General features: G+C 43.9%; 1 protein-coding gene across 1 annotated transcript in view; it reads right to left on the bottom strand.

The window, feature by feature from the left end:
* Positions 1 to 26420, bottom strand: part of svilc (supervillin c) — a gene marked incomplete at its 5' end in the record, with an annotated part of 39761 nt that extends 13341 nt beyond the window's left edge. The window contains 21 exons of the mRNA XM_083976956.1: positions 701 to 876; positions 2785 to 2930; positions 4080 to 4227; positions 5096 to 5232; positions 6059 to 6155; positions 7465 to 7612; positions 8579 to 8828; positions 8961 to 9020; positions 9964 to 10027; positions 10155 to 10229; positions 11069 to 11131; positions 11295 to 11327; positions 14193 to 14289; positions 14379 to 14923; positions 15720 to 15948; positions 17383 to 17528; positions 20524 to 20585; positions 21951 to 21985; positions 23348 to 23539; positions 24344 to 24481; positions 26134 to 26420. Coding sequence (XP_083833082.1) covers positions 701 to 876; positions 2785 to 2930; positions 4080 to 4227; positions 5096 to 5232; positions 6059 to 6155; positions 7465 to 7612; positions 8579 to 8828; positions 8961 to 9020; positions 9964 to 10027; positions 10155 to 10229; positions 11069 to 11131; positions 11295 to 11327; positions 14193 to 14289; positions 14379 to 14923; positions 15720 to 15948; positions 17383 to 17528; positions 20524 to 20585; positions 21951 to 21985; positions 23348 to 23539; positions 24344 to 24481; positions 26134 to 26420 — 3128 coding nt within the window. The remainder of the gene's footprint in view (positions 1 to 700; positions 877 to 2784; positions 2931 to 4079; positions 4228 to 5095; positions 5233 to 6058; positions 6156 to 7464; positions 7613 to 8578; positions 8829 to 8960; positions 9021 to 9963; positions 10028 to 10154; positions 10230 to 11068; positions 11132 to 11294; positions 11328 to 14192; positions 14290 to 14378; positions 14924 to 15719; positions 15949 to 17382; positions 17529 to 20523; positions 20586 to 21950; positions 21986 to 23347; positions 23540 to 24343; positions 24482 to 26133) is intronic.
* Positions 26421 to 26890: the final 470 nt, after the last annotated feature.

Genomic DNA, 26890 nt, shown 5'->3' with positions numbered 1-26890 from the left:
ACATTAGTTAACACATTATTAAGCATTAATATGTATAATTAATGCTGAGTAATGCATACATAATGATAACTAATCACATCATTATGCTTTATAATTTATGAACTAACTTTGAGTAGTAAACATTAATTAACTGCTTACTAATAGGCTACATTAATTAATGTGTTTCCTAATGCTAAGTAATACATAATAGGGGCGGTGTTTAGCTCAGTTGGTAGAGCACCCGCCCCATGTGTTGAGGCTATAGTCCTCGCTGCAGGCGGCCCCGGTTCGAGTCCCGCGTCGGACGGCCCTATCCTGCATGTCATTCCCCCCATCTCTGCCTCCCATTTCCTGTCACACTCTCAACTGTCCTATCGAATAACGGCATGAAAAGCCAAAAAATATACTTAAAAAAAAAAAGAAAAAAAAAAGTAATACATAATAATGATTGTTAATGCATTTTTAAACTGTTAATTAATGCTTAATTATGTACTAAACAGCGTTAATTAAGGGACCCGTATTGTAAAGTGTTACCAGATTTGTTTTTTAAAGTGCAGTGAAGTAAAAGTGGATAAATTAAGTTCCAACTCCACAACAACAACATCTGTCCGTGTGTAATGGACTCTGCAGAACGGCATGCTGGGAGTTTAACGGCGCCTCCTGATGTGGAAGTCGTGTGTTGTGTGTTGTGTGTTGTGTTGTGTGTGTGTGTCTGACTCACAGCTGCACGCTGCCGTCGCTCTGCGTGGGGTCCAGCGGGTTGACCCGACAGTTGCTGTAGTCGTAGGCGCCGGCCCACACCTGGTGAGTCAGCTGCAGCGCCACGCTTGTGCTGCCGGGGGCCACGTCCCGGCCCAGCCACAGGTACACCTCGCTGCCGAAATCAAACACCAACGCCTGCACACACACACACACACACACACACACACACACACACACACACACACACACACACACACACATGGAGACACATGCATTATTCAGCAGCTGTGCAGTCTGATCCTACGTCTGTTTGAAACCACACACAAAGCAGCAGCAGGAAGGTTTGTACTACGACTCGAGGTGAAAACATCTATGAAACAGAAAACAGAAACAAACAGAACCAGAACAAAACACTGTTAACCCTTCAGAGTCTGGGGCTTTTTCTTCTGTATTTTATTTCTCTCTCCTGGTCTCTTTGTGTATTAATCCTTGTAAAAACTCAGTCAAGTTAATTGACATCCTTTCTTTTCTTCAGGACAACCTGGGCTTTAAGAATATTCATCCTGTAGTGGCGTCATGTGAATGCAGAAGAAGATATATGATCAGAAAAGACAAGGAAACCAAAAAACTGAACACACATTTGTTGATAACACACAGAAAATTATTATAAACTTCTTTTTAGACTCTATATTTATATATATGTTATATGTTTAAGTGTGCTTTAAAAACACATCTTTTCTCCTTGGCCTTCGGATCCACAGGGACTTCTAATCCTGCCTAGTTTTGTTCAAAATATCTATGTGCATTTTTAACATAATCTTGCACTGTTGTTTATGACTACTGTAGCCGTGCACGTATGCGTATGTGTATGTATGCGCATATGTTTGTATATGATTGTGCATGTGCTACAGTACATGCATTTGTGTGTGAGTATGTGTGATGATATGCATGTTTTCTTGTTTCTTGTACATGCATTCTTTTTGTTTTTGTCTCTGCTCTGTGAAGCACTTTGGACGACCGTTACAGGTCTTTTTAACTGTGCTATATAAATAAAAGTGAACTTGAATTTGAACTTGAACTATATAACTGTTCTTTGAGGTCTTGTCGATCAGTGGAAAAAGAATAAGAGCTCTAACTATGATACAATATATTATTTACATTATTTACAGAATTGCCTCGCTCGGCTGGCATGAAAACAGTTTCTGTCTGTAAGACACATCACAGGCTTTTTTTTACTTGTTTCCTGCAGTGAACAAACTTTCTCTTTCTTCCATATGAGGCTCATGTCTCGGTCTTAAATGAGTAAATGATAATACAGCATTATTTATTGCATTTACGGCAGATTTTTTCAGATAATCACGATCATACAAGGCAACAGAGCGTCAACCGCCTTGAATACTCTCTCTCTCTCATCGTGTGATGGGGCAGGAGTCTCCTGTTGGACACTGGATTTTAAGGCAGGACTTCCTCGCTTCTGAGTGAGCTACAGACTCACCAGTGGACTCTTCGTAAAGGCCGGTGGACAAGTTGTGACCTGCACATTCACCACGCTATGAGATAATAACAGAACGTTACCAGACAGAGTTGTTTTAGAGGGAAATGCAGAGACTGTTGATGAAAAACTGGCCCTGAAGGCAACATGCATCAGCGGTTTTACATGAATTTACCTCTAAAACAACTGTTTTTGGAGTTGTTGGATTGTGTATTTGATGAGTTTGATGAGGGAAACCAAGAAATCCCATAATGAGCCTCCGTAGCGTAGCTCTGAGCAGCTCACGGCTCTGCTCCGCCGTTCTAAAAATAGCTTGCACCGACAATTAAAGGTAACGAACCTACTGCTATGACTATAGGGATTATGGCAATGGGCCAATTTGCCAAAATGTTGAACTATCCCTTAAAATACTGTTGAGTTATTATTTATCTACAGTATATGATGTATCTGAGTTTCATCTTTAACAGGTGAACTTGTGTCTATTGTTGTGTGTTTCATGATTTGTGTTGAACCCCAGGAAGAAGAAGAGCAGCCACGTCGTTAGGAAAGAGCTGATGAGGATCCATTATTAAAAAGAAGTAAAAAAGTAAAAAGTAAAAACGTGTTCTGACCTCGGTGGATTGGAGCAGGGCGGTGGAGGGGATGGAGGCCCAGGCCCGTTCCTCAGGAACCAGCCTGTTCTCCACCAGCCGGTAAACACAGTTAGACTCCACCACACCGCGCTCAAAGAACTCATCCTCCTCCGGGGCGCCCGCTCCTAGAGGGGGGGGGGGGGGGAGGGGGGGGAGGAGGAGGAGGAGGAGGAGGAGGAGGAGGAGGCAGAGGAGGAGGAGGAAGAGGAGGAGGAGGAGGAGGAAGAGAGGAGGAGGAGGGGGAGGGGGGGGAGGAGGAGGAGGAGGAGGAGGAGGAGGAGGGGGGGAGGAGGAAGAGGAGGGGGAGGAGGAGGAGGAGAGGATGAGGAAGAGAAGGAGGAAAAAGAGGAGGAGGAGGGGAGAAAGAGGAGGAGGGGGAGGAGGGGGAGGAGGAGGAGGAGAGGATGAGGAAGAGAAGGAGGAAAAAGAGGAGGGGGAGGAGGAAGAGGAGGAGGAGGAGGGGGAGGAGGGGGGGAGGAGGGAGGAAGAGGAGGGGGGGGGAAGATGAGAAAGGAGGGAGAGGAGGAGGTGAAGAGAGGATGAAGAGGAGAAAGAGGATCAGGAAGAGGAGAGAGGATGGGGAGGATGTAGAGAAGAGGAGAGGAAGGAGAAGGAAGAGAAAGACGAGAATGACGGAAAGGAAGAAGAAGAGGAGGAGGAGAAAGAGGAGGTTAGAGGAGGAGGAAGAGGAGAAGAAAAAGGGGAGGTGGAGGAGGAGTAAGAGGAGGGGGAGGAAGAGAAGGAGGAGAAAGAGGAGGAAGAGGAGAAAGAGGTGGAGGAAGAGAACGAGAAGGAGAGGATGAGGAGGAAGTGAAGAGGAGAAGGAGGAAACGGAGGAAGAAGAGAGAGGAGGAAGAGAAGAGAGGATGGGGAGGACGTAGAGAGGAGGACGGAGGAGGAAGAGAAAGAGGAGGAGGAGGAAGAGAAGGAAGGAAGAGGATCAGGAGGAGGAAGAGGAGGAAGGCGAACGAGAAGGAGAGGAAGGAGAAGGAAGAGAAGAGAGGATGAGAAGGAGGAAGAGGATCAGGAGGAGCAAGAGATGGTGGAGAGGGAGGAGGAGGAGGAGGAGGAAGAAGAGGAGAAAGGGGAGGTGGAGGAAGAGGAAGAGAAGAAAGAGGAGGAAGAAGAGGAGGAGGAGGTGGAGGAAGAAGAGGAGGAGGAGGAGGAAGAGGAGAACAAGAAGGAGAGGATGAGGAGGAGGAAAGAGGAAACACAGAGTGATAAATAACCCCAGAGAGTGACATCATCCTGCTGTTGTCATGGCGACCTCTGACCTCTGTAGAGCGCCCGTCCTCCCAGGAGGCTCCAGAAGGCCGAGGCCTCGCTGCCGTCAGAGTTCAGCCCCTCGTCCAGCTGCTGCAGCCGGGTCGCCGCGCAGCCCAGGTCCCCACGGCTCTGGATGAAGGAGGCCAGCTCCAGGGCCTGACACACAACACAACACAACACAACACACACACACACACACACACACACACACACACACACACACACACACACACACACACACACACACACACACACACACACCTGTAGGTCAGGTTTCTATGGTAACATGCTCTAACACCTGACCTGACATCATCTAATCCACCTGTCGTGGTTTATTCTCTAACGCAGCTGTAAAAACCTGCAGCGTTTCACTCAATATGAGAAATAACAGTTTCCAACAGCGGATTAATATACAATTAAATGGATACTTCACCCAAAAATCGATAATTCACCAATTTTCTACTCACCGTCATGCCAAGGAAGGTTTTGGAGAACTTTCAGAGTCATCAAAACGCTTTTGGCGGTGGATAGAGTTCACTTTTTAACTTTTGTAGCTGAAGCTTTGAGAAGCTTCCGCTACAAAACAAGCTTGAAATATAGACTTATTTAATTTTTTTCGGGACAATTTCTCATGTTGGGGCTTCAATACAAGAGGGACATTACATACGAGCAGAATGGAGGTATCTGGATGTTTTTTGGTGTGTCTTTCTGTTACCAAGACAGTTGGTATCCATTTGCAACCGACATATGGACATGCACTGCTACGCCGAGACCCCCTGTAACTCAGAGAAGCCACGGAGGACTCTGAAACTTCTCCCAGTCCTTAGTCCACATGAGGGTGAGTAGATAATGAGTGAAATTTGAATTTTGGGTGAACTATCCTGTGAACTGTAAAATATGAACGTGTAGCAGGTTTAAAAGTAAAGTACAGGATCATTCTGTGTATGATGATTACTGTGTGTGTTACTGTAAAGTGTTTTTTTTTTTAAACTCTCTGCGCTGTGATTGGACGTCGACTCGGTACCTTGGCTCTCTCCGGCTCGCTGGCGAACTCTCCGCTCCACAGGAAGCAGTGCTGCGGCGCCACCAGCAGGAAGCAGTCGCCGCTGTTGAGCGAGCGCACGGCCGGCTCCACCAGGCGCACCTGCACATGACGCCTACCTGTCACAGCACAGGGCCGGGTTAGACACTTGGGGCCTGTCCCAATATGCACACTCGATCACACTTACACACTTGGGGCACTTGGCGTGTGCGTTCATGTTCTTAGTGTCAGTGCGCAAGTGTGTCCCGTTTCTCCAACGACTGAAAGTGCAGCGCGCTTGATTTGCACTTTACCCACACTTAAGGTAAGACCGCATCCGAGCGGTATTTGGCCAAGTATAAATCCCACAATGCACCACGGTGAAGTCCGCCGTCACCGAGAGCCACAAGTCCGTTTAGGAAATGCGATTGAATTAATCTCAATAAAATGAAATTAACTTTCTATCTCATAATTATGACTTTTTAATGTCATATTTTATATTCATCATGCTCTGTTCATGTTTTTATTTTTTCGTTTTTCTTGTTTGTTTTATTTACTTACAGAGTTGGGCTTACATGTTTATGATCTGAATCTTGCGCATAGAGACACGTTAGGAGTAGATGAGACTGTGATCCAGCAGCACTGGTTATTAAAACTGTTGCTGTGCTGTGTGTGTGTGTGTGTGTGAGTGCATGTGTGTGTGTGTGTCGTAGTTGTGTTACTGTGCGCAATGGCACAGGCTGCACTAGTCAAGTTTGTCCCGATTGCTTTTAAATCTCCCCCCACACGCTTGGCCACTTAATACATGCTTGCACACTATATGTAAATATACGTTCCGCCGGCAAAACGTCACCAAAGTGTGTGCGTAACCAAGCGCACTGAGCCAAGTGGTCGAGGAATGGGACAGCCCCTTAGACACACACACACACACACACACACACACACACAGCAGGAACGTCCTCTGACCTTTGACCTGGATGAGCATCAGGCTGCTGAAGGCCGGACGGGACGAGGTCACCGAGACGTCGTCTGGTCTGACGGGATGAGAATCTGAGTTCTGAGACTCTGGAGAGAAACAAGTGAGAAATAAGAATTAAAAAAAAGCTGCTGAGCAACAATTTAGAGAAATTTAGGAGGAATTTAGGAGCAAATTGTGATTTTTCATGTATAAGAAGAAGGAATTCCTAGGAAGAAGAGGAAGAAGAGGAGGAAAAAGAAGGAGGAGGGAGAAGAAGGAAGAGGAGGAGGAGAAGAAGGGGAAGAAGAAGAAGAGAAGGAAGGAGGAGGAGGAGAAGATGATGGAGGAGGAGAAATAAAAGGAAGAAGGAAGGGGTAGGGAGAATAAGGAGGAGGAAGAAGAATAAGAAGCAAAGGAATAAGAATAAGGAAGAGGAGAAGGAAGAAAAGGAAGGAGGAAAAGGAGGATGGAGAAGAAGAAGAAGAAGAGGAGGAAAAAGGAGGAGGAGAAGAAGAAGAAGAAGAGGAGGAAAAAGGAGGAGGAGAAGAAGAAAAGAAAAATAAGAAGGAAGAGGAGGAGGAGAAGAATGGAGGAGAAGGAGAAGAAAGATGAGGAGGAGGATGATAAGAAGAAGAGGAAGAGAAGGAGGGACAACAAGGTGGACAGAGAACAAGGAGGATGTAGAAGAGGATGAAGGAAAAGGAGGAGGGAGAAGAAGAAAGAGAAGAAGAGAAGGAAGAAGAAGGGGCAGGCTAAGGGTCTTTGAAGGTTTTTTGTATTTCTGAGTATGAAGGTTTTGATGTAGTCACGTGGCTTTGAGGCTTCGTGTGTTTTGATTTGAACATGATCGCGTGAAGGCGAATGTTTTCATGTCAAACTTACTGTATTCTAAGTTATTATAGACATTGTTGAAATGAATTCCTATTTGTTGTTTTTCTTTGTTTATGAAATTGCTTTAATAAGTTATAGTAAGCTATTCCTTATTTCTCATAAATTGTGAGGTATGAATGATGTATGAATTCTGCAAGAGCAACCCATTTTCACCATCTGATTTGCTTACTTAACCATGTTTCAAATTTGTCTTATATTATATGCAAGTAGCCTAGTGATCTTGTCTCTACACCATGGTTGATGTTAATGTAACAGTTGCAAGGGGGGGGGTTCCTCATAAGCCTTGGCTTCTTACCTATCCTTTTCGTATGTAGCTACAGTATGTAGGCTACAGTATGTCTGTCATTCATATGAAATAAAAACAATCAATCAAAAAGAAGAAGAAGAGGAGGAGGAAGGAGAAGAGGAAGAAAGAAAGAAAAAGAAAGAAAGAAAGAAAGAAAGAAAGAAAGAAAGAAAGAAAGAAAGAAAGAAAGAAAGAAAGAAAGAAAGCCTGGTCCTCCTCACTGTGGTGGTGGTGGTGGTGGCTGCTCTCCTCCTCCCTCCCTCTCTCCATCAGCTCTTGTCTCACGTCGTCTCTAGCAGCCAGAGCTCTCAGAGGGTTCCTGGAGCCCTGAGTCCTACGGGACGGACGCACGGAGCGCCGGTGCTCCGCTACGGCCGAGGACAGCCTGCACACACACACACACACACACACACACACACACACATCCATCAGTACCAGCTCCATCTCCATGACGATGCACTTGGTTGTTATGAATAAGTGTTTTATCATTATGCTATATATTTAAATCTGGCTCCTAACACTGAACATGTTGTAGTATTATTATTAGTTTTTAACTCTGATTTAAACAGTTGTATCTCCACTCTAATGTTTCCTTTTTTCTTATTCTGTTTTTATTCCATATATATATATATATATATATATATATAGTACATAACTGTATAGTCTGTCTCTTTTTAAAAAAACATATTTGATTATTTACTCTTGTCTGTTGTTTCCTGGGATAAATAAAAGTCTCTTGTCCTAAATAAAATAAAGTGAAGCTGCAGTGGGCGGAGTCACCAGCAGAGGGCTCCACACTGGACAAATGTTGTTTTAAAATAATTTGTGATGATGTTTTAAAGTGAGAGGATAAAAGTTGCATGTTTTGAATCAGTGTTCATGTTCACATCTTTATCAATTAATAAATAAATAAAGTTAATTAATCATCTTATTGATCGACTCATTTGTTTTTCTGCTTCAGCAACTATAAAAAGTACTAAATACCTATTACACCTTGTTCATGTATTTGGCTCATATGAATATTATCTTTAATATTCAACATCTGACATTGTTCAATAAACTGTTTTAAATAAATAAATATTTCCTTCCTTCTTCTGACAGAAACTGAAGTTAAATTAAAGTTAAAGTTACTTTCAGGATCTTTGTAATCGTTTTTGTGTTTCCTGTCGTTATAAATAAAGATGTGAGAATCAAATTATCATAAATCTATTTGCATAATTGATCTGTTATCAGTTATATTCACTACAGCTGATAAGATTATATTATATACAGTAAAATAAAAACTTTTTTAAATTATATTATTATTATTATGATGATGATTAAACCAGTGAGTGTGTGAATGGCGGCTCACATGGGGGCGTTGGTCTGACAGACGACGTCCAGGTCCTGCTCGGTCTCCGTGGCGACGGCGTCTACACAGGGTGGGGGCGCGGCGCAGGCGGAGGGGGACGACTGGTCACCGTGGAAACCTTCACCTCCATCCAACGTCCTGGACTCGTCTGTGGGCGTCTCCTCCTCCTCCTTCACCTCCTCCTCCTTCACCTCGGGAGGAGGTGGCGTCTCTCCTTCAAGCTCCAGGTGAGGCTGCAGGGGCGGGGTCGCTGTCGACACGACAACACGACACGACACGACACGACACGACACGACACACAGTCAGGACCTCAAGTCAACACAGTGGTGATGATGTAATGATGATGTGATGATGATGATGATGATGATGATGAGGCTCTGACCTTCGTCTCCTGGAGCGTCAGTCAGTCTCCTGGTGTCAGACGTCTCGGTGCCGTCGCTCTCTGGGAAGTGAACGCAACACCAGTTTATATAAAATGTAAATAAATACAAAGAAACATAAAAACAAAAGAGAAACCGTTCATAAATAAAGAATAGAATAGAATAGAATAGAATAAAGTGGCCCAGATCAGACCTGATCAGAGCTGTGTGTTCAGTGATCGATCACAGTGATCAGGTTTAAGACGTGTCTCCACTGAGCAGCTGAAGGAACTCGGTTCAGCTCCACCTCTGTATCTGAACATCAGTGATCAGATTTGTGACGGGCCCTGAATGCATCTCAGCTGCGTTCACTGACCACTGATCAAATCACCTGAGACGGGTTTAACAACAGGTGTCTTGAGTCTTTACTGGTTTCCACTGGTTTCTACTGTTTTTTTTAAACTGGTTTCTACTGGCCTTTACTAGTTTTTTATGGGTTTCTACTGGTCTTTTCTGGTTTTTAATGGTCTTTACTGGTCTTTACTGGTTTCTACTGGTCTTTACTGGTTTCTACTGGCCTTTATTAGTATTCTACTGGTTTCTACTGGCCTTTACTAGTTTTTTACTGGTTACTACTGGTCTTTACTGGTTTTTTACAGGTTTCTACTGGTCTTTTCTGGTTTCTAATGGTCTTTACTGGTTTCTACTGGCCTTTACTAGTTTTCTACTGGTCTTTACTGGTTTCTACTGGCCTTTACTAGTTTTTTACTGGTTTCTACTGGTCTTTACTAGTTGTTTTTTTTACTGGTTTCTACTGGTCTTTCCTGATTTTGTATTTGTTTTTACTGGTTTCTACTGGTCTTTCCTGGTTATTATTGGTCTTAACTGGTTTTAACTGGCCTTTACTGGTTTTTACTGGTCTTTACTGGTCTCTAATGATCTGACTCAGAGATTATTCTGACACTAAAGCAGAGTGATGATGATGATGATGATGATGATGATGATGATGATGATGATGTTTCCCACCTCTCTTCACCAGGTGTCCGCTCTCCTGCTGTGACTCAAATTCTTCAGCTCCTCCGTCCTTCACCTGCACGACCACAAACACACACACCGGTCAACACACACACACACACACACACACACACACACACACACACACACACACACACACACACACACACTCTGGATTCCAACACATTAACGAGGACTCAGACCTTGTGTCTCCACTGAGGCAGCGTCGGGCTCTTGGTGGGAGACGAAACCTCCTGAGCCTCGAAGGACAGATTAGTCTGAGGATGAGATGAAACGGGTGAGACGGGGGTGAGACAGGTGGGACGGGGTGAGACGGGGTGAAGGAGGTGAGACAGGTGAGGCAGGGGAGACAGGTGAGTTCTTCACACATGATGCACAGACCGGTGAAACTCAGGATTCATTCAGGCACCAAATCAACACAAAGAGTTAATCTGAACGTTTTTTATTCTTTATCCGTCTTGCTACTGTGATATTTTAATTTAGGCCGATGTGCAATATTCAATATATTACTGTATTTTTCTATTTATTTTAGTTATTTATTTATATTTATTTGCGTTTAACTAATTATACCTCATATTCATGTTTTATCTCTTATTCCTCCTCTTTTTTTTATATCTTTTAACACTGTTGTACCTTCACATTAGTGCTCTTGAATGTAAACCACTGGTCTTTATTTATAACAGTTGTTATACAAATAAAGATTATTACTGTACTTTGATCATTATTATCCATATATTGTGAATCTATGAAACCTACAACCTAAGCATCTGTCAGGTTACTCATGGATATAAATGAACAAAATTAAAATAGATGCTTCTTTTTTTGAATAAATTTGTGCATCATGTTGAAAATGCTCAGTGCTGCGTCCTCATAAATAAAGAAAACTAAATGTTCAGGTTCATGTTGAAACTTCTAGTCTTTGATTCTTTATCTCCTGGTTGTTAAAAGACTCAAAAGATCCAGATGTGGAGCTGCAGATGTGGGTCAGTCACATCATCGTCCTGAATCACTGCATTCAAAACACACACACACAGCAAAACCAGCAGGCAGCGGTGAGTGTGTGTGTGACGTGTTGTGTACGGCTCGCACTGTTTACCTGGTTGAAACACATGACATATTGAGGCGTAGAACTAGAATAGACAGAAGCAAAGACGGGTTCCTGGGAGAGAGAGGTGGTGGGGGGGTCGGGGGTCGGGAGTGGAGGGGGGAGGATGGGGGAGTTAGGAGACTGAAGGAGCTGAAGCCTTTTAATTATTAGTCTAAATGACCGTGTGATGGATCAGTTATTATTCATTAATATTATTATTATTAATATGACTTACCCAGCACTGAGAGGGGAGCGTCTCTGCCTCCTCCTGCAGGAAAACAGAAAAGAAAAAAAAGAAAATGTTAATAGAAATGAATTAACTCATTGAGTGCCACTAGCTTTAAAGGGACACGCCAACTCCCGAGTCCATGACCAGCAGATAGACACCATCCTTTCGACTGTGCGTGCAGTAACAAGGGAGTTAGAGCCGTATCGCCCGTAATTAGCTTAGCTCAAACGCTGGAAGTGTATGGGTAGTGTTAGCCTGCCTCCACCTAAAGTCAACAGAGAAACTCTTCAGCAACTCTAAACGGAAACCGGCGGGCCGATCTTCGTCTCAGAGCTGACAAAACTCTCCGGTAAGGCATCTTGAGCCGTCAAATGCCGGTAACGGGACGAGATCGGTCAAAACGGAGGGTTCAAGCAAAGACGGTTTATTTTGGTTCAAGCTAGCTACATCGAGGGTAGGTTAGCTTCCTATTTCAAAGTAAAAGCACAAATTCTATCGTCATGGTTTTCTGTATGTAAAGGGCAACGGGTGTTTTATTTTGTGAAAGTAACCGGAAGTGCGTCGGTCACAACGGCTAGCTTGAGTAGTCCAAACAAAATTGTAAACAGCTGGTATTAAGACAAATTAACGACACACTGCTGATCTAAACGGCTACTTTCTTGCCTAAAAATGTTTGAAATGTCGATAAAGTGATATATTTACAGAGTTTAGAGCTAAAATGAAATCAGCTTCTGCCTGCTGATTTCGGCTCGGGTAGGAGGCAGGTTAACACTACCTATACGGCTCTATCTCCCTTGTTACTGCACGCACAGTCGAAAGGATGGTGTCTATCTGCTGGTCATGGACTCGGGAGTGAGGCAAGAAACGAAAAAAAAATGTTGGCGTATACCTTTAATCCTGGTGCCAGCAATTTAGACCATTAGACGATTCTTGTCGAGTCATAGCGTATTCTATATTATAGCTATGGACACATACTATGGCTCGTTTGAAAGATGAAACTTTCTGCTTCAAATGGGGACAAACTAAACAGTGGCCAGTTTTCATCAAAATCCCTGATTGTTTTCTAGAGATATAGCTAGCGTCTTTTATGATGAAATATGCGCTGTTTGTGCCTGTCGCTCTTCTGACACTTACATTTCTGGGTCAAAGGACTTGTGTAAGATAAATATTGTTGATCTATTATTGAATGTGTTTGCTAACTAGTGGTACCAAGCCGTAACAGTAGATTTAAAGATATGGGCTGTTTTATTCCACTGATTCAACCCAATGCTGCAACCATCAAAAGCCAAGATATGATAAAAAATGTCCAGATCGTGAGTTTTCATGAGTTTCTGATCGTCATCTATTTCAGTTCTGTTCATCATAGAGTTCCCAAATTCACACATAAGGCGTGTTAGAGTGTTTATTTTCGTAGTTTTAAAAAAAAATTACGTTTTGGCACTCAATGAGTTAAAATACACACACTCATGGTGTTACTATGAGTCAGCAGTGTGTGTTTTCATTCCTCATCTCTCTGTGAGACTGTCAGACTCATAAACACAGGTGTCACCTCATGTCTGTCTGATCCCAGGACCATTGAACACATCACAGTTGCTAAGCGACAGCCGGCCTCAGTGTCTCTGGTTTCAATGGTATGAGAGGAACCCACATCTAACTAAAGAGGAGGGGCGGGGGGTGAACTCTGTGACCTCAAAGTTTTATTTGTGGACTTAATCAGCCTGTGAGTTTGAACTCTGTCCCTCAACATGAGACGTTGCATTTAAGAGTCCAAACTGCTGCTCCTCTATCCAATAGGCTACACACATGAACCTTCACTTTTAATTCAAACAAACTAATGCGACTGGCACAATTGTTACATTTCATCAATGAGACCAGCATTTATCTCCTAAAAAGAATGTAACCAGCCGGCGGTAAACCTCTAAAAACCTGCGTGTAAGTTAATTAGCGATCATCTTTTCTCCCAGGATGACGACGGAGGTTGGCCGGCTGACGAGCTCTCCGGACGGATGGTGTCTCTGTGACGAGCCGTTGATCTGCTCCACAGGTGGAGCTTCACTTCTCCGAAAAACATCGGAGCAAACGTCTAAAACAGCCGTCATTTGGATAAACCGACCGCACATTGGGGATCTAAACAGTTAATTTCTCGCATTAAAAAATATTAAAACTTGACAAAGTGACGTAATAACAGCGCTACAGCGAGAAATAAAACAGCTGCCGGTTGCCGTGAGATGCATTCTGGGAAACTTGTCATACCCCTCGGTTTGAAGTGTGCCTCTGAAACATCTCCGTTTGAAGGGCCAGATAGCCCGACCACTTCCCCCGAACCCTCGTCTGAACCAGAATCTGGACACCACCACTTCACGTGACCGCGCAAAACGAAGGGGTAGGGCCAAGGGGGGAATTGGAATTCACCCATAGTCCATAGTAAAGGGGGCGGAGTCATGGTCCGGTGGTCTCCTAAAGAGGGCGGAGTCATGGTCTGCTGGTCTCCTAAAGGGGGCGGAGTCACAGTCCGCCGGTCTCCTAAAGGGGGCGGGGTCATAGCCTGCTAGTCACCTAAAGGGGGCGGAGTCATAGTCTGCTGGTCTCCTAAAGGGGGCGGAGTCATGGTCTGCTGGCCTCCTAAAGGGGGCGGAGTCATGGTCTCCTAAAGATGATGATTGTTTGTGTATATGTGTTTATGGCGCCTGGAGTCTCTGGTCTGTCCAAGACGAATTTCTCCCAAGGGAGAATATAAAGACTAACTAACTAACTAACTAACTAAAGGGGGCGGAGTCATAGTCTGCTGGTCTCCTAAAGGGGGCGGAGTCATGGTCTCCTAAAGGGGGCGGAGTCACGGTCTGCTGGTCTCCTAAAGGGGGCGGAGTCACCTCGGTCGTCTTGCCTTCACTGACTTTGTCTCACCTTCTCCTGCTCTCTTCCCAGAGACACCTGAACGCGTCCTGTGGCTGTGGCGTCTTCACTGCTCGTCCTCGCGCTCCCATCCTCGTCCTGCTGACGCCTTTTAGACACAACACACACACGTATTTATTAGCCACAGACCTTAGTTAGATGGATGTGTGAATCTCCTCTGAGTAGATCGTCACTTACAGAGCCACGTCCTCCTGGTCCTGAGGGGGCGTGGCCTCCTGCTCCGTCCAGCCTCTGATTGGTGGACAGGCGATGGTTTCCCTCCTGCTGCCGCGCTGCCTCTGCCTCCAGGGGGCGCCGGTCGACCCCCTCTCTCTCCGCGGCGGCGCCACGACGACCACCTCCTCCTCCCTCTCTGTCTCCTCCCCCCTCCCCCTCCCCCCCGGGGCCACCGCCTCCCCCCCGTTGTGTTCGTGGCTGTGCGGCGCCGCATCGTCGTCCGTCTGAGTGTCGTCCATCGTCTGGCTCCACTCTGGACCTCCAGACCGGCTCTTCTTCAGGATTCCCCTCAGGCCGGGCTCAGGACCAGGACCGGGACCAGGACCAGGACCAGGACCGGGACCAGGACCAGGACCAGGACCGGGACCGGGCCCGGCGTCGGCGTCAGGTCTTGGCTGAGAGAGCCGGACCTCGCTGGGCTTGAGGTTGACAGACGAGGCCTGCTGTCTGTCGGACAGGTGAGCGGACAAACAGAAGGCAGGAAGCTGAACGGGCCCTTTCTGCAGCTGAGACCAAAAACACAACAACATGTTAGAAACTCAAACCAACACTAAGGAACTTTTCAACCTTCATATACTATTTTCATAACTTTTGTGATGGTACATCGACTTACAACAGGTTGAATGACACCTCTGTCATGGCCTGAGGGGGTCTGTATCATTATGGTCTGTCTGTATCTCCTTCACTGGCACTAAGCAGCTTTGAGGAGCATGGTAGGACACCGGCTCTCACTTAAGTTTCACTTTCACTTTCGCGAGTCACGACGAGGAGGGAGCAGGCAATGTGGCACCTTTCTGTCGGATTGTGTATGTGTGTTTACTGAGAAATGATCCGCTGGTAACAGAAACTTAGTTTGGACGCCTTCTGTTAATTTCCATGCACCGGGAGATCAGGATGTTTACAGCGCTGGTGCTCATGGGAAATGGAGTCTTCCTTCAGGCAAAACACTACCGCTTTGGGCCAAACTCAACCAAAATTGAAAGTTCTTAAGCACTGCTTTAAAGGGATATTCAACATTTTGGCAAATTGGCCTATTGCCATAATCCCTATAGTCATAGCAGTAGGTTCGTTACCTTTAATTGTCGGTGCAAGCTATTTTTAGAACGGCGGAGCAGAGCCGTGAGCTGCTCAGAGCTACGCTACGGAGGCTCATTATGGGATTTCTTGGTTTCCCTCATCAAACTCATCAAATACACAATCCAACAACTCCACAACGCTCTGGTGGACAAGTTGTGACCTGCACATTCACCACGATATGAGATAATAACACAACGTTACCAGACAGAGTTGTTTTAGACTCACCAGGTTGACCTCCTCCACGGTGATGGGCTGTGTGCGGTACCGGCCCCCCTTCTGCCTCCTCCTCTCCGGGGGTCCGTCGGGCTGCGCGGCCCCCGGCCTCCCCGGCAGAGACAGGTTGTTGAACATCGCCAGTTTCTCGCTCATGCTTAGTTTGCTGCTCTCGTCGGCGTCTTCCTCCGACTCCGCCTGGCCGCACTGGGACTCCACTGGGAGAGCCGGTTTCGGGGCGCTGAGGGAGGACAGAGGTCACATGTAGGGAGGTCACGACTACTTGTTTTCACAATATAATAATACTTCAATACCGTCACTTTACAAAAAAAAGATTATGCTGGAACCATATCGGCAGATATGTCCGACATGTCCGAGTGATAAAGTTTTGTAAAAGGAAGATTTATTCCCTCCAAACAACGTATTAAATAAATGACGGCTCGTCAGCTTGTAAAACATTGCAAAAAAGTAGCAGCTAAAGGAGGAAATGCAAAAAGTAAAGGTAAATGCACAGATACTGGGTTAAATTACGTTAATGTCAATGTACCTAATGTAACAATGAATTTGTAGGAATTTAAATGTTAGTGTGTCATTTGTAATAAAAAAGAATGATTAAATTAAACTTAAACATTTGGTATAGATGACATGAATGACTTTAACGTTTCCCCTGGGGGATTAACAATTGGTCCTATATTAATAGATTCTTTAAATATTTTGTGTGCATAATTAGTAATGTAATTATATTTTGACTATATTTGAAATGAATTAATGCATAATAATCGTGATAATCATTAATACTGGAATTTCTTGATTTCTCTGACAATAATCATTGTACCAAGAAAATCTATAATCATGACATCCCTAGTCACATGACATGTCAACGTTTAGAAAAGGCAAGGCAGGAAGTACTCTGTTTTACTTACTGTCAACAAACGCAACAACATGAAGCTCAGTGAAGATAAAAGAAGATTTTTTTCTGACCTGTCTGCCCCAAATTTATATACCGTAATGTAATATAAGATAAGATAGGATAATAATATAATATAATATGACATAATACTGGCTACACTATCAACAGTGAACTACATAAAAATAAATACATGACATTATGAAAATATATGAGTGACACATGACACATTATGAAACATTAGTTAAGGATTAATAAATGCTAATTTATAAAGCATTCTTCCTACACTGATACTAATTAGTATGTAATATATAAACACAGTTATAAATGTTTAATAAGCTCATCTATAATAAAACATTATGAACTCACTCATTTGCCTGTATCAGTGCAGTTTATTAATAATTTACTGACACTTTATAAATGATCTAATGAAACACTGATGTCTCCTAATTAACTGGTTTGTTATTGATATAATACTTGATTTATAAATTATTAAATGTGAAAACGCAAAACCATTAAACACATTATTGATTAGTTTACTAATCCAGAGTTAAATATTTATAAATATGTTTATAAACTACAGAATAACTGGTATCAATGTAGGAAGAATGATTAATTAACTATTTAATAATGATCAACTAAGGCTTCATAGTGTTCAGTGACAAGAAGAAAAAAACTATGGGATGTCTAAATAAGATGTGAGCTAAGTTTAGCTTGTAGGGCTGTTCATGTGTGTGTGTGTGTGTGTGTGTGTGTGTGTGTGTGCACCTGATAGCCACCATTTCCTCGCAGGTGATTGGCTGGGTGAGGAAGCGGTGGTCGTTGCCACGGCGAGCCCTGCGCTCATGACACACGCTGCCCGACCGCGGCTTCAGGAAGGACGAGGCCTCGGGGGTGGCCGACTTCTCCAGCTCCTGTCGGGGGGGGGGGGTTAGTGTTAGTACATTTACCCTTTACCCGCACATCACACCATCAGTTTAACATGTTTTATATAGAGGTCCTATGTTGTGGAATTGACTTCCTCCTTCGCTAAGATCCATATCTTCCTATTCACTCTTTAAAAAGCAGCTAAAAATACATCTTAAAGGGATACGCCGACATTTTATTTTTCGTGTCTTGCCCCACTCCCGAGTCCATGACCAGCAGATAGACACCATCCTTTCGTCTGTGTGTGCAGTAACAAGGGAGATAGAGCCATATTAGCTAAACGTAATTAGCATAGCTCAAACACTGGAAGTGTATAGGTAGTGTTAGCCTGCCTCCACCTAAAGTCGCTAATTAGCTTAGCTCAAACACTGGAAGTGTATGGGTAGTGTTAGCCTGCCTCCTACCTGAGCCGAAATCAGCAGTCAGAAGCTGATTTCATTTTAGCTCTAAACTCTGTATCGACATTTCAAACATTTTTAGGCGAGAAAGTAGCCGTTTAGATCAGCAGTGTGTTGTTAATTTGTCTAAATACCAGCTGTTTACAATTTTGTTCGGACTACTCAAGCTAGCCGTTGTGACCAACGCACTTCCGGTTACTTTCACAAAATAAAACACCCGTTACCCTTTACATACAGAAGTGCTTTTACTTTGAAATAGGAAGCTAACCTACCCTCGTTGTAGCTAGCTTGAACCAAAATAAACCGTCTTTGCTTGAACCCTCACCCAACCCCCTCCGAAGAGTTTCTCTGATGACTTTAGGTGGAGGCAGGCTAACACTACCCATACACTTCCAGTGTTTGAGCTAAGCTAATTAGCGGTGCGCCAGCTCTGCCCGTAGCCTATCTCCCTTGTTACTGCACGCACAGTCGAAAGGATGGTGTCTATCTGCTTGTCATGGACTCGGGAGTGAGGCAAGACACGAAAAAACATTTTTTTTGCCGTATCCCTTTAACTTTTCTTGAATTTCCCCTTCTCTCCATATCCCACGTCCTTACTCTGTCTTTTTTATGATTTCAATCTATGAATTTTTTGTACCTTATTTCCATTGTCTCTATTTGTTCTCTATCTGCTCATTTTTGCTCATTTTGCTCATATAACGTTGATTATGTAGCCTACTGTACGCACTTTATCTCCTTTTTTTCTCTATGTTTATTTTGTTAGCCATATAAATCTGTTTTGTTGTAATTAGCTCAAATAAATAAACCTAAACCTAACACACAAATGGAGCCCAACAGGTCACATGGTCGCCTCCATCACCTCCTCCTCCTCCTCCTCCTCCTCCTCCTCCTCCTCCTGCTGCTGCTAAATAAGTCAGAGGAGCCACAAACATGGCAGCGAAAACTCTCCTGTTCTATTTGTATGGAGGAGGTGGGGAGGACTGAATAAAGCAGCTCTCTGTAAGGTGCAGTGTGTGTGTGTGTGTGTGTGTGTGTGTGTGTGTGTGTGTGTGTGTGTGTGTGTGTGTGTGTGTGTGTGTGTGTGTGTGTGTGTGTGTGTGTGTGTGTGTGTGTGTGTGTGTTGGCCCCGACAGGTCACAGTGAAACCAGAGCTGCAGAGACAGATTCAGTTTCCTCCACAGAGCAGCAGCTAATTATAACAGAGAGGAGGAGGAGGAGGAGGAGGAGGAGGAGGAGGAGGAGGAGAGAGGAGGAGGAGAGAGAGAGAGGAAGAGGGGAAGGAAGAAGAAAGAAGAGGAGGAGGAGAGAGAGGAGGAGGAGGAGGAGAGGAGAAGGAGGAGGAGAGAGAGGAAGAGGGGAAGGAAGAAGAAAGAAGAGGAGGAGGAGAGAGAGGAGGAGGAGGAGGAGAGGAGAAGGAGGAGGAGAGAGAGGGAGAGGGGAAGGAAGAAGAAAGAAGAGGAGGAGGAGAGAGAGATGAGGAGGAAGAAAGAAGGAGGTGGAGGGGGAGGAAGAGAGAGGTGGAGGAGGAAGAAGAGGAAGAGGAGGAGAGAGAGAGGAGGAGGACAAGAGAGAGGAGGTGGAGGAGAGAGGAGAGGGGAGGAGGAGAGGAGAAGGAGGGGGAGGAGAAGAGAGGAGGAGGAAGAAGAAGGAGAGAGGAGGTGGAGGAAGGAAGAAGGGGGAAGGAGGTCGAGGGAGAGGAAGAAAAGGAGGAGGTGAAGAAACCTCCAGTGACTCCTCCTCCTCCTCCACCTCCTCAGATCAACATGGTGTCACTGAGTCAGAGTCTCTTTAACTGATCAGCTGAGTCTCTGTTCAATACGCTACTCGCTCTATCAGGAACAGCTCCCTGCTCCGGGAGCAGCTGTAGAGTTGATCCAATGATCTATGATGGGATGTTTGATGATGTCACAGAGCGACTCAGGGATCCAATCACAAACATCATTTAAACTATGATCCTCGACAGGAAGTTCCTGTGTGTTTGCTGATGAATCTAAAGCTGCAGCAGGTTCTCATCACTCAGGTGAGCCGGGAGAATTTGAAAATAAAAGCACATCTTAGAAACTTTGAGTCTTATTGAAACTTGAAAAAAAAAATTGAGGTTTCGGATCGACATTCATCTGCTTCAGCTGCTGCAGATGTGTCGGCTGCACACACGTGCACACACTGTGGCGAGGACATTCGAGTCGACAGTCCAGAATTTCTTCTTCTGTTTTGCTTTTTTTCTCTTATTTTCTCATTTCACGATATGGTTGTGAGTGATCAACACTCAGACCAACAACTGTGCTGCGTTCAAAGTCATGTAAACTGGAACCTCAGCAGATCATCTCCACGACTACATCCAGCTGCTGCTGCCATGATGCGTTCAGAACCAGTTGTACATCTGAGTTCATGATGAGTCTGAGGTCGCACTGACGCACTGATCTGGACCTGGTTAGACCAGGACCAGGACCAGGACCAGGACCGGTCCACCTTTACTCATCCTGCTGTCAGTGTGTGAGCAGCAGGTGCTGAGGCTCAGTGAGGAGGGTGAACAGGTGAGATCCTGTTTCAGCACACACACACACACACACACACACACACTCACTTTGAACAAAGACATCTTGGCTGCGACGCTCATCTTGGCTCTGTCGTCCGTTTTCACGTCGGCTGCAGGAGAGAGACACACATCAATCATCATCCTGTCACACACATTTAAAAATAAATGAGCACAAATAAAACTGCAGCAGTTTGAATCCACTTCACACTTCTACTGTAGTTTAAACTTCTCTGTCTCATATTAATAGAATAAATTGTTATAATAAACACACCTGACCTCTGACCTCTGATAACCTGGGATCGATCGATACCGATTATTAGTCATCAAGCTAACTGCTGATATTGATTTGCAGTAAAAATGTAGAATAAGATGGAATTAAACTCAACACAATAATCTGTTTGCTTTTTGTGCACTGTAAAAAAAAAAATCTTAAAGGGATAGCTCAACATTTTGGCATATTGGCCCATTGCCATAATAGCTATAGTCATAGCAGTAGGTTTGTTACCTTTAATTGTCGGTGCAAGCTATTTTTAGAACGGCGGAGCAGAGCCGTGAGCTGCTCAGAGCTACGCTACGGCGGCTCATTATGGGATTTCTTGGTTTCCCTCATCAAACTCATCAAATACACAATCCAACAACTCCACAACGCTCGGCGTGGTGAATGTGCAGGTCACAACTCGTCCACCAGAGCGTTGTGGAGTTGTTGGATTGTGCATTTGATGAGTCAGCGGCTAAATGCTAATTATTATTATTAGTATATGTAGCATTTTTACTTTACTTGCATGTTTATTATTTACTTCTGTATTTCAATAATAATCTATTTTTTTCCCACTGTGATAATTGTGAACATTCATTTTTAACCACCTAAGAGGTGCTGCTTCCTGCTGAAGCTGCTGATATTGACTTGTTTATTGATACCTGAATGCTGTGAATGCTTTGGTCGATAATCTATAATAAACACACACACACACACACACACACACACACACACTAAACTAACTCACTAGAAAACAAAACTCATCACTGTGTGTTTCTATAAAACCATCGACTGTGTGAGAGGAAACTCTAAACCACAGTAAACGTCTCTGTCATCTGAGTTTAGACGTCGTTTCAGAGCTTTTTAAATTCTCCCGTGTTGAGTCTTTTCCTGGCAGCTCGAGCCGCGACTCCGCTCACGTGGTCGATCTGTCACGATCTGTCATCGCCGCGGAGATTCAGCAGCGTGGAGCCTAAAAATACAATCTGATTTATCTGCTCGGCCATTAAAACCAGTTTATGGACGAACAACTGGTGTCACACGACCAATATCAGACCTGACGTTTGTGTTTCCACTCAATTCACTGAATCATGTGAGACAGAGACACAAGTTTTCCTCCTGTCATCGTTGTCGTCCTGGTTACGTCATTACATCCTGTATGACACAGCAGCAGAGCAGAGTTGTCTCTAAGCATAATAATGACAGTAGCAGTAGTTACCTTTACAGTTCTCCTCTTCCTCAGCGTCCAGCAGCCTAAAGGAGGAGGAGAGAGAAGCAGAGATGAGGTCACCAGGTGAGACAGTTGACGTGGACTTTAATCCTCCGATCGTGCACCGAGCTCTCGACGAGCGGCTGCACAGTCGACACACCGCGTACTGTGAACATTTGCATGTTTTGAACGCAGCTCATGCAAAACCTGCTGCAGCTGCACCTCCCTCTCCGGCTTCATGCAAAGTTACAGCACAGACTACAAGACACAAGACTGGAGGGGAGACCGACATCTAAAAGACAAATGTAACTTTTTCTACTTTTATTTTGAAGGTGTGATTACGGTGGCCCTGAAGGTTCATCACACAGAGACACTGAGGTGCTACAAATTCCACTACAACACTTTTAAAATCAAGTAATTCTGAACTGAAAGTAAGAAATCTTGTGCAAAAAACAACTCCGAACACAACAGGAAGTGTTTCTGTTTCTGGGGGACACAATAAAGTGAGGGACCAGGCTAGAGTGTGATATCATGTGATATTGACGTTGTAATAAACCAAACAAACTCAGCTTCTTGTCAAACCCACTAAAGCTGTCTGCACAACTTCTAAAGTCAAAAGACCGGTCCCTCACTTTATCGTGTCTCCTGTCCGTGTCTTAGAAGCTTCAGTTTCATGTTTCTAATGTTTAATTACATAACGACTCATTTTGTTTTAACTGTTTTCTACAGAAATTTGCCGTCGAACTTGTGGCGGCGTGTCGAGAGATAGTAAAACATCGATTTCAATGCATTTAAAAGCCAAAATACATAAAACGTTATGATATTTACTTATGACTCGTTTCGTTTTAACTGTTTTCTACAGAAATTTGCCCTATATTCTATACTATATTTTGTATTATTGTATATTCTATACTGTATATTGTATTATTGTATATTCTATAATGCATATATTGTATACAGTATATTGCATATAGTATATTCTATACTGTACATAGTATATTGTATATTCTATACTGTGTTTTGTCATTTTGTTTCAACTGTTTTCTACAGAAATTTGCCGTCAAACTTGTGGCGGCGTGTCGAGAGATAGTAAAACATCGATTTGAATGCATTTAAAAGCCAAAATACATAAAAGGTTATGATATTTACTTATGACTCGTTTCATTTTAACTGTTTTCTACAGAAACTGTGTTTAAAAGTGTTTAACTCCATAACATCGCGGTGCGTTCAGGGACAGAATCTCTTCAGTTAATGTTGTGGAATAAAGCAAAACGCGACCAAAACACTTTTAGAATCAAGTATTTCTGAACTTTAACGTAAAAATCTTGTGCGTTATTTTGTCACAAACACAACAACAACAGTAAACTTCACGGCACACAGCGTGTGAGGTTAGGCCACGCCCCTACCCGCTGCTCTCCTCCATCTCATTGGCTGTGATCGGCTGCGTCCTGAAGCGCTCGCTCGTCTTGCGGCCGCCACCAGAGCCGCCGCCGCCGCCGCCGCTGGGGAGGTAACGACGGGTGCGTCGCCGCCCGCCCTCAGAGCCCGGCTTCACCGCCAAGTCCAGAGAGCAGGTGGTCCGAGCCGGGTCTGGACCGCTGGTGTCCAGAGAGAGAGGAGAGAGGAGGAGGAGAGAGGAAGAGGAGGAGGAGGAGGAGGAGGAGGAGGAGGAAGAGGAGGAGGAGGAGGAGGAGAGGTTGAGATGAAGGCCTTCTCTGACTCTCAGTAACAATCTCTCTGATCACTCCAGAGACGTTAGTTATAGTTAGACGTTATATTCTATCATGTATATTGTATATCGTATATTGTATATACTATGCTGTATATTGTATATAGTATATTCTATAATGTATATTGTAGTATATTCTATATTCTATACTGCATACTGTATACAGTATATTGTATATTCCATAGTGTATTTTGTATTATTGTATATATTCTATAATGCATATTGTATATTGTATATTGTATATTAGATAATGCATATTGTATATTGTATAGTATATTGTATAATCTATAATGTATATTGTATATAATATATTCTATACTGTATACAGTATATTGTATATTCTATAGTATATTTTGTATTATTGTATATAGAGTATTGTATATTCTAGAATGCATATTGTATATTGTTGTTGGTATATTCTATACTGTATATAGTATATTCTATATTGTATATTGTATTATTGTATATTCTATACTGTATTTTGTATTATTGTATATAGTATATTCTATACTGTATATTGTATATAGTATATTCTATACTGTATATTGTATATAGTATATTCTATACTGTATTTTGTATTATTGTATATTCTATAATGCATATTATATATATAGTATATAGTAGCTATATGTCCTATTAGGACTTTGATCACTCTCATGCAGCTGTGTCCTACACTGAGTGTGGCTGAGCTCCGCTCCCCGTCTGCTGCAGCAGGACGTTTCTCAGCTGACCCACCGACACCCGAGTGTGGAGCTGCGGGGCCTCCAGCCCACCGGGGGCCGCGTCCAGCCCACCGGGGGCCGCTCCCGGCCTGGAGGGGGAGGGGGGAGGGGGGAGGTGAGGGAGGGGGACGCGCTCACAGAGGAAAAATAAAATAAACCTTGAACCAACTTATAAAAAGTGGACGGTTCTACTCTGCGACGGCAGCGTGAAGTCAGAGCGAACTTTAACTGGAGCAGCTGGTGAAGTCCAGATGCTGCTGTTGAAAACAAACGCTGCTGATTCACTGTGTAAAGTCTCAAAGTTTCTACAGTCAGATAAAATAAAATAAAATAAAATAAAAACTCAAATTAATGAGTTTCATCAGGTTATTTAAACTTCTTCTTGCGCTTTTATTTTGAAATTTACCTCCAATTTGACTCAGATCTGGAGTCAGGTCAGTGACTACAGACTGGGGGAGCCATTGTTTCCATGGTGACATCCATCCACTCTAGTCTGCATGCTGATGCTGCGTTTTAGACAACTCGAAACTTCGGTTTTTCTGAACTTGAAAAAAGTGCAATCCAACGCCGCCTCATGTTGAGTTGAACTCCTCCCACTTGGGAAAGTTTGAGAAAGTCCGAGAATCAGTTTATCTGACGTTACAAAACAATCTGCGCCCGCACAGAACCACCAATAGTAAAACATCGATTTAAATGCATTTTTTAAAGCCAAAATACATTAAAACGTTATGAAACATACAATATTTACTTATGGTTTAACTTACATAACAACTCCTTTTGTTTAGTTTTCACTGTTTTCTACAGAAATTTGCCCTCAAACATGTGGAAACATGTCGAGGTGTTTAACTCCAGATGAACATCACAGTGTGTTACTCACTTGTTAATGGGTCCATTTTAGATAAATATATTGTTTTGTTATTATTATTTAGTGGTTGACTCGCCCAGCATTTCCTAGTTTCGGGAATAACGCCACCAGATCGCTAGTTGGCATTGTTTATGGTGGGAACTACGACGGTATCTGATCATCTTCCAACCTCCGACTTTCATTCTTGATCAATGAAAACATTCTTGGCAAATGTTTTCACTTTCGTTTGTCTTGCACCGGTCCAAGAATTTCACCGTGCACGCTGAGGCTCATGGGAAATGTAGTGTGAAAACACTTCACTTTCCAAAAGTCCTGATAGCCGCTAAGTAAAACAAAACACGGCTAAAGTACATTTAGAATCAAGTTTTTCTAAACTTTAAGTAAAAATCGATAAAAAAAATACAAAAAATACATTGTTGTCAAACATTGTGAAATATACAATATTTACTTAAAGGGGAATTCCGGTCATTTTTGACCCCTAAATCGTCGTCCTGATGGTCACCCAGTGTTGGTTGGAGCAAAAAACACGACTAAAATTGCTGCAGGCAAACCAGAGTTACACCATGGCTACCCAGCGCTAGGGATAGCAACAACGCTAACCCATGGGGGCAATTCTTTCAACCACAACAAACACTCAGAAAACACTGCTGTATTTGCGATAATGCTCCTTTAAAGCCTTTGCTACGTGAAGCACTTTGAATGCAAAGTTTGTCCCGGTCCAGTTTTCAACTGTGAGATTCTGAGTTCCGAGTTGTCTCGAACGCAGCGTCACAACTTGACTGTAAATGTTTATGAAGTTAAAGGGAAAAAAGAAAAAAAACACAGTTTAAAGTCGACTCAGTCACTTCCTGTTCTCTCAGTGACGTCATCTCTCACCTGCCCAGGTAGCCGGACTCGGCCGTCTCTCCCTCAAGTCCGTTGCTGACTCCTCCTCCCGTCCGGCCGTTCACTCTCTCTCCGGGGTCGTCAGAGGTCCCCCTGTGGGCCGTCGTCATGGTGACCGTGGGGTCGAGCGCCTCCCTCCCGTCCCTCCTCCCCCACTTGGACGGCGGCAGCTCCTCCGTGTTGCCGTAGCGCTCGGCCAGCTCCCGCCGCCTCTCGGCCTTGTAGCGGGCGATGCGCTCCGACCGCGGCTCCAGCGCCGGGTTCTCCACGGCGTCCATGTTCTCCCTCTCCCCCTCTCCCCCCTCTCCTCCCTCGCTCCCTCGCTCTCTCTGTTCTCTCTCTCTCAGACGGACGCAGCAGGAAGTGGAAGCTGATTGGCCGTCGACTGTTTCTCTTCTGCAAAGTCAGATTCCATCAGAACCGGTGAGTTCCTCCTGAAACACAGAGGAGAAACCAGAGGTCAGAGGTCAGGATCTCTAGAGCAGTGGTTCTCACAGAAAGATTTTCTAAATCCCCACACATGAAGATAAACAATCATTGATTGGACAGTTTTACCTGGTTAAAGGTCCAGTGTGTAATAATTAACAAGGTTAATCGGTAAAATCTGAATATTCTATCCATGAATATATTTGTATAAGTGTATAATCGCTATAAAACAAAATTTGTTTGGTTTTCGTAGCCTTATAATTATTCTTTTATATATAGGGTCTTGCTCGCCATGTTTGTACGGCAGCCAGAACGGTAAATC

The sequence above is a fragment of the Trachurus trachurus genome (assembly GCF_905171665.1).
Source record: "Trachurus trachurus genome assembly, chromosome: 8".
NCBI classification, from domain to species: domain Eukaryota; kingdom Metazoa; phylum Chordata; class Actinopteri; order Carangiformes; family Carangidae; genus Trachurus; species Trachurus trachurus.
This window is presented reverse-complemented; position numbering and strand designations above follow the sequence as displayed.